The following is a 12,134-nucleotide window of genomic DNA, read 5'->3' on the forward strand; positions in this document are numbered from 1 at the left end:
TCACAAAGATTAAAGCATTTGGTAAATTAAGTAAAAGTGTTCAGTATTTATCTCCAGCTCTGACCAGCTGGTAGCTTACAATCTCCATGCAGTAAAAGTTGACATATTGAGCAGAGACAGCCAATAGGGAGAGCCACACAGCTCTGCTTCTCACCCCATTTGATCCAATGCACTGGCAGGCGGGACTTCAAAACAGCAGAGCAGGAAAAGGAGACATTTAAATTTTTCTGTATCCCTTTAGATGCGCAATCTGTATACTGAGGCCCAGAACAGCTCTCTCTGGTTAGTATAGATGCACATGTAAAGGGATGCTGGATAGAATGGCTCATACACATCACATCACTTGTGGGAAGACTCCCAGCTTCCTGCCTGACCGGCTCCACAGCTAGTGAGACTACTAAACAGGGCTTAGTGAACTGAAGCAAGTTTTTAAAGTATATTACCAAACTTCTACCACATGCAGGAAATCTTAGTCAATTTGGAAAAAAAATTATAAAATACGAAATGCAGTATTTTACCAATCTAAATTATTTTACCAAACTGCCTTTAGTGAATTGAGGCCATAGTTGCATCTATAAGTGATACGCAACTTCAAGACATCTCTTTTATTCTAACAGGCCACATCCTTGAAAAAGGCACAGCATTGCGGTAAATGGTCATGCTGTTGGGTTTGTTGGAACCTTTCCTGGACTTAGCCTGGTCCTCTGGTGGTGCCATCAAACATTGTAGGGAACTGTCATCTATATAATAAGACACAACAGGCATAGTGCACAGCGATAATAGAGGTGTCAGTGCCCAAAACAGTCCTAGTCCATGACTGGTGTCCATTGTACACGGTTTGTCTGGAGCTGGCCTCATGGTATACTGTGCTGGTGTCCATAGTACATGGTTTGTCTGGAGCAGGTCTCTTGGTATACTGTGCTGGTGTCCATAGTACATGGTTTGTCTGGAGCAGGTCTCTTGGTATCTTGGTATACTGTGCTGGTGTCCATAGTACAGAGTTTGTCTGGAGCAGGCCTCTTGGTATAATGTGCTCTGGTGTCCATTGCACTGGTTTGTCTGGAGCAGGTCTCTTGGTATACTGTGCTGGTGTCCATAGTTTGGCTGAAACAGGCCTCATGGTATACTCTGCTGGTGTCCATAGTACAAGGTTTGTCTGGAGCAGGCCTCATGGTATACTGTGCTGGTGTCCATAGTTTGTCTGGAGCAGGCCTCGTGGTATACTGTGCTGGTGTCCATAGTACAAGGTTTGTGTGGAGCAGGTCTCTTGGTATACTCTGCTGGTGTCCATAGTACACGGTTTGTATGGAGCAGGCCTCTTGGTATACTCTGCTGGTGTCCATAGTACACGGTTTGTCTGGAGGAGGTCTCATGGTATACTGTGCTGGTGTCCATAGTACAAGGTTTGTGTGGAGCAGGTCTCTTGGTATACTCTGCTGGTGTCCATAGTACACGGTTTGTATGGAGCAGGCCTCTTGGTATACTCTGCTGGTGTCCATAGTACACGGTTTGTCTGGAGGAGGTCTCATGGTATACTGTGCTGGTGTCCATAGTACATGGTTTGTCTGGAGGAGGTCTCATGGTATACTGTGCTGGTGTCCATAGTACACGGTTTGTCTGGAGCAGGTCTCTTGGTATACTGTGCTGGTGTCCATAGTACACGGTTTGTCTGGAGGTCTCATGGTATACTGTGCTGAAGAAAGTTCTGAATGTCACAGGTAAACACGACGGAGGTCACTCGGAGATGTTATAGTGTTACACTGAGGGCAGAGTTTCTTTGTTCCCTGTAAATAAAAGACAGGGTAGATGAGATTTTTTTGTGTTCAAGCTATAAAGGGACAAGTAGTTACAAGCTAACCCCCTTTGTCATGGAGCTATCACAGACTAGGCATCCAATCAAAAACAGAATGGGTTCTATATTGTCACAGGAGCCCTCAGTGGCTGACCGCACTTAGCCTTCTAAACGGTGCCAGCGCACAGATCGTGCGAACTCTGGTCGCAGTCAATGCGCAGGAACCGTTAAGAATTAGCCGCAGACAGCTCAGAAGGGAGCCTGTGAGACACGGGTGATTACAACGTCACCCACTGGTTCAGAGTAAACTGCCACCACCGCGGTTACTATGGGACCGTGGGGCCCACTAACTGACTGACTAATCCTGCGAATAAAACGGTTAAACACACGATATTCTGTCTAGCCAACAACAAACAAACAGTAGCGTATCTTCAGAGACCCGGGATCATTTCTGTGTGTGCTGATAAGCAGGGTAGCGAAACAGTGAATGACTTGGGAAAAGTCGTTTATTCACGCAATATAAATAATTAATATATACAGACAATTATGAAAATCAACAATTATGAAAACAGTAATAGCCAGTATGAAAAATAAAAGAAGGGAGAAAAATACTTAGTTCCTGGAAAGATGTCCTTATTGTGGGAAGAATCATAAAGTCCTTGGTTTCAAAGTCCAGAGTTCAGAGTTCAGACCAGGTGGATACCAGCATATCCTCAAGCTGGCATCTGATGAGTGCAAGATGGTTCAGTGTGGAGGACTCTGAGTTTTGGCTCCTCTCCCATTCTTATGCCCCTGATTCAGTAGGAGGAAGTGAGGGTGGGCCCACACACCCCCTTAGAACATGAGATGAGTCCTGCCCTTGTCCTGGAGACCAGAAATCATGCCTTAACCATATATGGGCTCTATCTCACAGAACCGTACAGGTCAGGGCAGATTTACTAATATTTTCAGGTCTGCCTCGATGTACCCAGCAGTCTGATACCAAACATGAGGGGTGGGACCCCTGTGGTACCATTAGGGCACTGTTGAACTGCCTAACGGGCAGTCTTTACCTCAGAAGGTTCTGAAATGTGCTCAGAACCAACGCCAGGCAGGGCCCTACCTGCTCTGTTAGTTTGGAGGGTCTGCCAGCCTGGCAACACAGAAAATATGATACATATAGCAGTTTATGGAATATGAGAGACCCCTGGGATTTATACCAGGTCATTCCCAGGCAAAGGTTCTTTGAAGTTGGCAGCAGCAAGCCACATGTCGGCTCCCTGCTGGGAAAAGGAGTCGGAGTGTCTGAGTTCCCTCACTCTAAATTGGTTCTGTCATGGTGTTTGTCACCTTATACCTGATGGATGGGCCATCAGCACAGCTTGAAGCCAGGGACTCTCTGGGCCCAGGCTCATTAGCATATCAAAAGGGCCAACCAGCATTTGGAATGGTGCTCTCTTTGCTAAGAAAAGGACTGCAGACCTCCTACACAATAAATCCAGATTCTATCGATTTGAAGCGCAATCGACGCAGAGAATCGAGTGTGATCGTTCTTTTCTTCACGGGCGGTTCCAGGACGCGCCTGCGTCCCCGCAATCGTCCGTGACATATATTTTAACAAAAAAAACACAAATGGTTCAAGATCAGAATTTTACTGTATGTATCAAGCCCTATGTTAAACATTTTTTTCATTAGTATTGTAATTAAATGTAGACGCTGTACTTAGTTTGTGGTTATAGAGCATGACTTGGTGAACAGGAAGTAAGATATTGGTACTTACCAAAGCCCGCAGCCAGCAGGCCTCACAGTGAATGTGCCAGCACTGGATGGATGTCACCGGTAGACTGTACGCATCCTAGGTCAGAAAGATACAGGGATTGTAGTTTACCATATTATTTATCCAACCAACCAACCCCAAAAAGACCCAAAAATACCCCAGCCATTTTTTGTTAATTCTATCAAAAAAAGAATGTGGAAACAAACATGGCATGCACCTGGCACAAGCATGTCAGAGGAAAATCAAGACAAGTCTTCTGGACTAGTTCCAAATTAAAGTGGATCCAAAATAAACTTTTACTCATTGCATAATTGTGTTCCTTTCATATACATTATAGGGCATTCCTCAAGCCAAATACTTTTTTTGTTTTGTTTTAATACTCTAATTTACAATAAACTAAACAAGCCTCGCCCACATTTTTCACAGTATCTTGGCATTTTCAGACAGTAGCAATGGCTTACAGGAGCTCAGTCTGGGCAGGAAGAGGGGGAGGTGTTACTAGCCATTAATTTCAGAGGCAGAGGGGAGGAGGGAGGAGGAGAGGGGACTGAATTTACACAGAGGCAAGCTGATAGCATCTCCTGAGTCCTGATAGCTGATAGCAGCCTGTGACAAATAGAGATGTCGCGAACGGTTCCAGGCGAACTTTGGGGGTTCGCGTTCGTCTGCACCAGGCGAACTTTCGCGGAAGTTCGATTCGCCCCATAAAGCTCTATTGAGCAAAACTTTGACCCTCTACATCACAGTCAGCAGGCACATTATTGCCAAACACACTGCTCGAGGCCCTCCCTCCCTCCCTCCTCCAAGCAAGGTCCTTATACCATTTGACTCACTTGTCTGCCTACACTAATTATTTAGGGGACAGCTGCTTCCCTCCACCCTCCTCCCTCCTCCCTCCACCCTCCTCCCGGATGGAGGAGGGTCTCTACTGCCAGGGAATTCCAGTATTACAAAAGCCAGCTAACATACCGTGGCTGGGGATTGAACCCAGGTATCAGTGTATGGTAGGTAACTAATATATCCATTATACCACCAACACTTCTAGCTGAAGCTAGCTGCAGCTAGCCTAGCATGTACAATTTATGCTCAGTCCAAAAGAAAAATAACATTTATATCATGCTTTTCTCCTGGCAGACTCAAAGCACCAGAGCTGGGGATTGAACCCAGGTATCAGTGTATGGTAGGTAACTAACATATCCATTATACCACCAACACTTCTAGCTGACGCTAGCTGCAGCTAGCCTAGCATGTACAATTTATGCTCAGTCCAAAAGAAAAGTAACATTTATATCATGCTTTTCTCCTGGCAGACTCAAAGCACCAGAGCTGGGGAGTGAACCCAGGTCTCAGTGTATGGTAGGTAACTAACATATCCATTATACCACCAACACTTCTAGCTGCAGCTAGCCTAGCATGTACAATTTATGCTCAGTCCAAAAGAAAAATAACATTTATATCATGCTTTACTCCTGGAGGGTGGAGGGTGGAGGGAGGGAGGGCCAGGTATTAGAACACTTGAAACATGTTTTCTAACATTATTTCAGCCAGTAGAAATTTTTGAAAATTTTGAAGTTCACATCCCCATTGAAGTCTATTGCGGTTCGCGAACTTTTTCGCGAACCGAACTTTCCACTGAGGTTCGCGAACAGGGTTCGCGAACCGAAAATCGGAGGTTCGCAACATCTCTAGTGACAAACAGAACATGGCTGCCCTCATTGTATCACAGCAAGAAATAATAATATTCTGTTGAGGCTGTTTGCAGATAGATTTGCTGTGTAAACTTTAGGTAACATATATTGGCCTCAATTTACTAAGCTTATCTCCTGTCTTTAATAACTCTTCTGAGCTGTTTCTACAGTTATCATCATAATCATAACTGTAGAAACAGCTCAGAAGAGTTATTAAAGACAGGAGATAAGCTTAGTGAATTGAGGCCAAAGACAAGTTACTTGTTACAGTTAGTTTTTCATCTCGGATCTGCTTTAACAATTCTAAAGGTACTAGGCAAGAGTCTCAATATGGATCTACATTAAGATATGGAACTAATCTTCAATTTATAAGAATTAGACAAATATTACCTTTTTTCCACATTTTTTTTTTTTTTTGAAAAGAGGTTGTTGCAGCAGCTTAAAAAAAAAAAATCACATCTTAAAAATGTGAGCACCAGCCCTAAAGCTGTGTTGCCAACTCATCCCTTTAAATACTGACACATATGAACTATACAGATCTTGTGGCCAATTAGATGCAGTTTAGGCACAAATTATGTGCAAGTAGCCCCATAACCTGCATTACTTAGACGTGTCAGTATTTAAAGGGATGCGTTGGCAACCCTGCCCTAAAGCCACTGACTTGAAAGACTTGAAGTGCATTATCCATTTTTTTGTGAGAGTGAGTGGATTGCAGCATAAAGCACAGAAAGACGGAGGTACAATACGCGTTGGGAGTTCAGAACTGCCAATTTTTAAAGTGATTTATTTGACATCAGCAGAATTGGATCTTTCACATATAAAAATAAGCATTTCCACCAGAGACTTGCACAGGACTAGAAAAAAAAAAATCTACCTAGAATGGGGTTTTAAAGGAAAAATATGGAGGTGCCCATTTTTACTCCTCCTTACAGAATTCCAGTTGGTTGGTTGGCTGTGCATTTGGACTGTGAATCTGCAGGTAAGATCAGTGGTGGGCAGAAATTTCGCATATATGAAATTTCACATTGAAATTCGCATTTACGCATCGTAATCAAAATGCGAAATTTCAGTGAAAATCCGAATTAATCTCATATGTAATAGTAATATTTCATAATTCATAATTTTTCGCATAATTTTCACGCAATTTTGCAAAATTTTGTGCCAATTTTAGCGGTTAATAGCAAAGCCCTCATACGCGCTATTGTTACCAAAATTGCAACATATGTTAAGGAGCATATTGGGTACAAGTAAAAAAAATAATTTTTCAAAAAGACGTAGTTTTTGAGAAAATCGATTTAAAATATGCAAAGAAAACTGGTTTTTAGACTCATTTTTTAAAATACAACTTTTTTTCTTTTCCTGTTTAAAATCGATTTCCTCAAAAACTACAAGGTCTTTTTGGAAAATTCCTTTTTTGCCTTGCACCCACTATTCTCCTTAAAGTGGCACTTAAGTCACATAAAAAAAATGAGTTTTACTCACCTGGGGCTTCCCTCAGCCCCCTGCAGCCGATCGGTGCCCACGTAGAGTCGCTCCGATCCTCCTGGACCCGCCGGTGGCCACTTCCGGTTTCTGACAGGCTGGGAATACGAGTGATTCTTCGTGTTCCCAGCCACAATAGCGCACCCTATGCTGCTATTGCGGCCTTCCTTTCCACAATAATAGTATAGGGGGGTGCTATTCGGCTGGTGACGGCGAAACCGGAAGTGGCCACCGGCGGGTCCTGGAGCATCAGAGCGGGGCTGCGAGGGCACCGATCGGCTGCAGGGGGCTGAGGGAAGCCCCAGGTGAGTAAAACTCATTTTTTATGTGACTTAAGTGCCACTTTAACATATGTAGCAATTTTGGTGTCACTACCATGTATGAGGGCTTTGCTATTCACTGCCAAAATCAGCACGACATTACACGAAATTATGATTCACTACACAAAATCAATTGAATTTACAAATCATAATTACGTATAAGCGTAAATGCGAAAATTTACGCAAAATTTAGGTAAGCGTAATTAGCTGATTACAACCATCACTGGGTAAGATACATGCATGTCCAGTAGAATGAAGCCATTTATGCGCAGCTGTTTCCCACTGTGCAGGAGTGCTTCATCCTACTGGGCATGTGCTGGAATAGAGCGCTTGATGAGGAGCCAGGAAGCATGTAGACCCTGCAGAGGCTTCCCACTACTGAGGTAAGTATGGTACTTTTTTTTATTATTTTCAGGTGTACTTTAAAGGTGGCCGTACATTAGACGACTTGGCGGGCGAACGAGCGGCGGATTCAATTATTACAGTAAGATCGAATCAGATAAAAATCGGTGCCGACAAGAGCACATCCGATCAACGATGCTACCAATTTTGGGTCGAAATTGGTCGCATGTATCGTTTGGACATGCTGCAAGATGTAGGACCGACATGTTTTATTGGGTGTGCAGCCTTAATGGCGTGCAATATCAAGATGTGCGCCAAACGTGACAGAACCCCGGTGCAGTCCTCCCCAGTGTAAAATATACCTACCCTCCCCCCGCCGGTGCCCTGTGCATGAATACTTTACCTGTCGGTGTCCGCCAATGGTCCCGTGCTCCCTCCTCCTTCCACATACACGTGATCCCAGCGTAGACGTGGGTGCTTGTGATGTCACCCACACGCCCACGTTACATCAGTGACCATGTGGAGTGCATGTAAGTGGACAGAAGACAGAGCCTGCGACGGATACTGACAGCTAAAGTATTCACACACAGGGGGGGAACATTTTACACAGGAGGGGGGGTGGCAGCGCCAGAGGCAGTGAGGTGGCAGGTGCTGAAATCAATCAGGAATTGGCCTGCAGTGTATGGCCAGGTCTCTCTCCGATCAAATTAGATCAGAGAGAGATCGGTCTCTTGGTCATTAACTGTAAACAGTCCTGAATTTTATGTTTTTTAGACATTTATCTAAACAATCGGTAAAGATACTGTGATGACGCTTATATGACTGGGATGCCAGTAAACTCCTTTGTAGTAGGACTCTATGATAATAGGCCATTCTTCAGGAAATTCTGTAGAAAGTGCTAAATCTGTACTCGGTAGGCGTAAATACAATAAAGATAACTATCACGGAAAGTTTTATAATCTACTCACCAGACAGATGTGACAGGTGTGCGTATTTCTCAGTTTCTCCGTCAGTTCCTGGATCTTGTCTCGCAGAGATTCCAAAGTTCCCTCCCTGAAAGGACCAAGAGAATGCAAGTATCAGTCCCTGTCCTTGTCACCGGGCTGGTGTGAAATCAGAGTAATTCGCATTTCTTTATCCTTCTCTACTTTAAAGAGAAACCCTAACCAGGAATTGAACTTCATCCCAATCAGTAGCTGATACTCCCTTTCCCATGAGAAATGTTTTCCTTTTCTCAAACGGATCATCAGAGAGGGCTCTGTATGGATGATATTGTGGTGAAACCCCTCCCACAGTGTGATGTCAGGACCATGGTGCTGACATCACACAGTGGGAGCCTTGTTGCATTGTGGGAAATAACAGCTGTTTACAACTGCCAAAAAAAAAGCAAGCAGCATGTGATAAATGTCAGAATGTAAATCAGAGAGAGGAACGTTTTTACAGTGAGAAAACACTAACTAAATCATTTATACATAATTATTGAAAAAATTAAGCGCTTTGATAGGCTGAAGGGGAATAGGGGAAGGCTGGACATGATGGGAGATTTGGCAGAATAGATGAATGGTGGTGAAATGAAGCAGGTGGTTTCGGTGCACGATGCTTAGTGCTATAGTACGTGCCCTACGCAAGTGTAATTCGGCGATCCGGCGATCGCTGGGCCCTGAATTACATCTCCCTCTAAATTGTGACGACTAGGAGTGGGAACTATATTTAGGGCCTTTTTCCACTAGCCTGCGATTTGCGATTTGCTTCTGATGGCAAATCGCAAGATACATTAAACTAATGGAAACTGCAGCAGCAATTTCCATTAGTGCGATCCGATTGCGATGCGATTTTGGTCAAAGCGCAATCGTCGTCCTGCAGCGTTTTGTATGCAATTGAGCTGGACTATAATGAGTATAGTAGCTCAATCGCAATCGCATGATGGAAATTGAAACGCGATTGTGATCGCGATCGCATTTCATAGTGGAAAAGAGCCCTGCTACCGAGGATTTGAGCGGCAGCAGGGTGATGATCCTGTGGTAGGGGATTATGGGTAGTGTGTTGCTGCTGGCCCGCTGGTGATTGGTTGGTGGGCAGGAAATGAAGTGGACAGGTATGGGGCGCAGTATGAGGCATTGTGGGGAGCAGATTGTTGGGACAGCATAGCTGAACGGAGCTCCATACCTGAATACTATACAGAATAAGGAGCGCTGATGTCCTTTAAAACTAAAAATGAACGAATAAACATTTCATTGGGAGTATATGGGCGGAAATCCCGGAACTTTATGCATAAAGAGGTATTTGACCGAATTGTGCTTATACTGAAAGGGGACTGTCTATACCCTTATATCCTCAGTCTGGATATGCAGTTTATTGGGTATATGCATACGTATTTTTATGAGGAGAATGTGATTCTGATACATTTTTAATATATACAGGAGGATTTCTTACGCTCCCAATGAAATTTTTATTTGTTCATTTTTAGTTTTAAAGTGCATCAGGTAGCTCCCACGAGAGTATGTATGGTGCGAGTGAGTGGATTGGGTATATGGATGGACATTTTTATCCTTTTTTGCTCAATTAAACGTATCATTATCGATTTCTAAATTTTATGTCCAGTGCTCCTAATTCTGTATAGTATTCTATTCTCTCTTAGGGGTGTAGGGATTGGGTACCCCCACCCGATATTAAGGAAGCGGCAGGAAGAAACCAGGTACCTTTTGTGGGCAATATTTTTTGTGTGACAAAAATCCCACAAACTATTCTTTTTATTGTTTTATTAGTGCAGTGCCACCTCCACTATAATGTAGCTCCATACCTCCCTACCTTTGTTTTGATGGTGTTTTTTGGGGGGCTTTTTTCAGTCCTCTAGGCATGCTGTTGCTGTCATTGCAGCCGGGCGGGAAGGGGTCTGGAGGTAACTATCAGTGTTTGAGGATTCGCCTCGGTACAGACTTCTCCGCATCAGTTTGAGTCTGATGGTGCAGAGTTTTTTGTTGGGCAGTCACCAAGTCTGTATCTGCATCTGGGGGCCGTTAGCAGGCTGTTGCCACGTATCCATAGTGACCTCTGGACCCCCTCTTTGGTATCACTGGTGTTTGTTCATATTGTTTGTAATGTTTATAGAATTTGTTTATTTATAGTAAAAGGGCTGTTTTGGCCTAAAAAAAAAAAAAATCAAGTAATGGAATGAATGCATGGAAGGAATGCAGAGGATGCGACCGAGCTGGAGTCCACTGGGGCCCTTCTTCATCCATCCTTTAGCTTTTCATTTCTGCGTTGCTGGTAATGATCACCTCTATATGTGTGCTGAGTATGTCTCACCTCTGATTGAACCTCTTACACTGAAGATGTCCTTGGAAGGTTTTGAGGCTGCATACTAAAAAAAAGTGCTTGGGGGGTCCTCATCTAAAACTCGCACTGGGGCCCCTGGCTTCCTAGCTATGCTGGTTGCCTGGTATGAGACATTGACAATACCCAAATTATGTGGTTTGCAAAGACTACGTTAAGGGCTGAAAATACTGGATTTCAACAGCAGACTTTTTTTTATTAAATGCAACCCTAGGTTTGCTGGTTGACCCCAATGTCCTCCATGCAGGGGCGTAGCAATAGGGGGTGCAGAGGTTGCGACCGCATCGGGGCCCTTGGGCCAGAGGGGCCCCATAGGGCCCTCCCTGAACATCAGTATTCGCTCTCTATTGGTCCTGTGCTGGTAATAATCACTTCTATAGATGCTTTAAATAGCAGTAATCAATAACAAACTGCTCCCCAACCCCCTCTTGCACCTCTGTTACTGTAGTTGCCATTGTCAGGTTTTGGTGCGCCGTATCAATCGTTATGTATAGAGTGCTTGGGGGGCCCCATTGTAAAACTTGCATCGGGGCCCACAGCTCCTTAGCTACGCCACTGCCACTAGCCATGTTTTTTTTTTTGGACGACACAAGATGTGTAGGCCTGGGGGGGGGGGGGGGAGGGGTTGTTTGTGTGTGTGTGTGTGTGTGTAAGGGGGGGGGCGCATGTGATCATTTTAACAAACCTTCCTGCCAAAACTGCAATTTCTCAGCTGATTGAATGTTTACAAAACGTCAGACCCCGGTTTCCATCACAGGAGCCTATAGGCTCAGAGGTCCTGGCACCCTCACCTTAGACTTTGCCCTCTTCTTGAACCTACAAACACCCGTTGAGCTGCACCGTAACTGTGCTGGCTGGCCCAGCTGTCACTTCTCCCTTAGTTCCCTTGCCCGTCATAGGCAGCTACAGGTGGCCCTTAGTATTAGGTAGCCAGATTGATCCTCAGTATTAAGTAGCCAGAGGTGCCCCCAAGTATTAGGTAGCTAGAAATGCCCCCGACTTATAGGGAGATCTCACCATTGGAATGCTGAGACCCTGGTGAGTAACCTCTTATTTACACTCCACTCGGGACTCTGCATAGGGAAGGAGGCAGAGGAAGGCACTGGGGGATTGGAATGAGACGGCTTTCCATCATCAGTGCCTTTTAGTAAATCCGGCTCTGCAAAAAAGCTATGTGAGGCAGTCTGCCAAAAATGGCAGCCGTCAGCAGCGAAGTGGCAGCAATTTTGCACCAAGTGATGCCTTTTTACACTATAAGTGTACCTTCAAAGGTGATGACAAAATAGGCTTTAACTGTCCAGGGATGCCTGGTCGATTGGCACACTTATTGTCATTAGGTTGGCCAACCAGAGACTTATTTACATCTGAAGGCCCATCCCTTAGAAAAAAATGGCGGCTGCTTGGAAGGCGGGGCAGTGCTA

At 44.5% G+C, this 12,134-nt stretch overlaps 1 protein-coding gene across 1 annotated transcript in view; it reads right to left on the minus strand.

The window, feature by feature from the left end:
* Positions 1 to 300: 300 nt before the first annotated feature.
* Positions 301 to 12,134, minus strand: part of LOC137560963 (E3 ubiquitin-protein ligase RNF220-like) — a 64,313-nt gene continuing 52,479 nt past the window's right edge. Inside the window, exons 10-12 of the mRNA XM_068272152.1 lie at positions 8,349 to 8,433; positions 3,552 to 3,626; positions 301 to 1,784 (exon numbers count right to left, since the gene is read on the minus strand). Of these exons, the coding sequence (XP_068128253.1) occupies positions 1,713 to 1,784; positions 3,552 to 3,626; positions 8,349 to 8,433 (232 nt within the window). The 3' untranslated portion in view covers positions 301 to 1,712. The remainder of the gene's footprint in view (positions 1,785 to 3,551; positions 3,627 to 8,348; positions 8,434 to 12,134) is intronic.

Source organism: Hyperolius riggenbachi, chromosome 3 (assembly GCF_040937935.1).
Source record: "Hyperolius riggenbachi isolate aHypRig1 chromosome 3, aHypRig1.pri, whole genome shotgun sequence".
NCBI lineage: Eukaryota > Metazoa > Chordata > Amphibia > Anura > Hyperoliidae > Hyperolius > Hyperolius riggenbachi.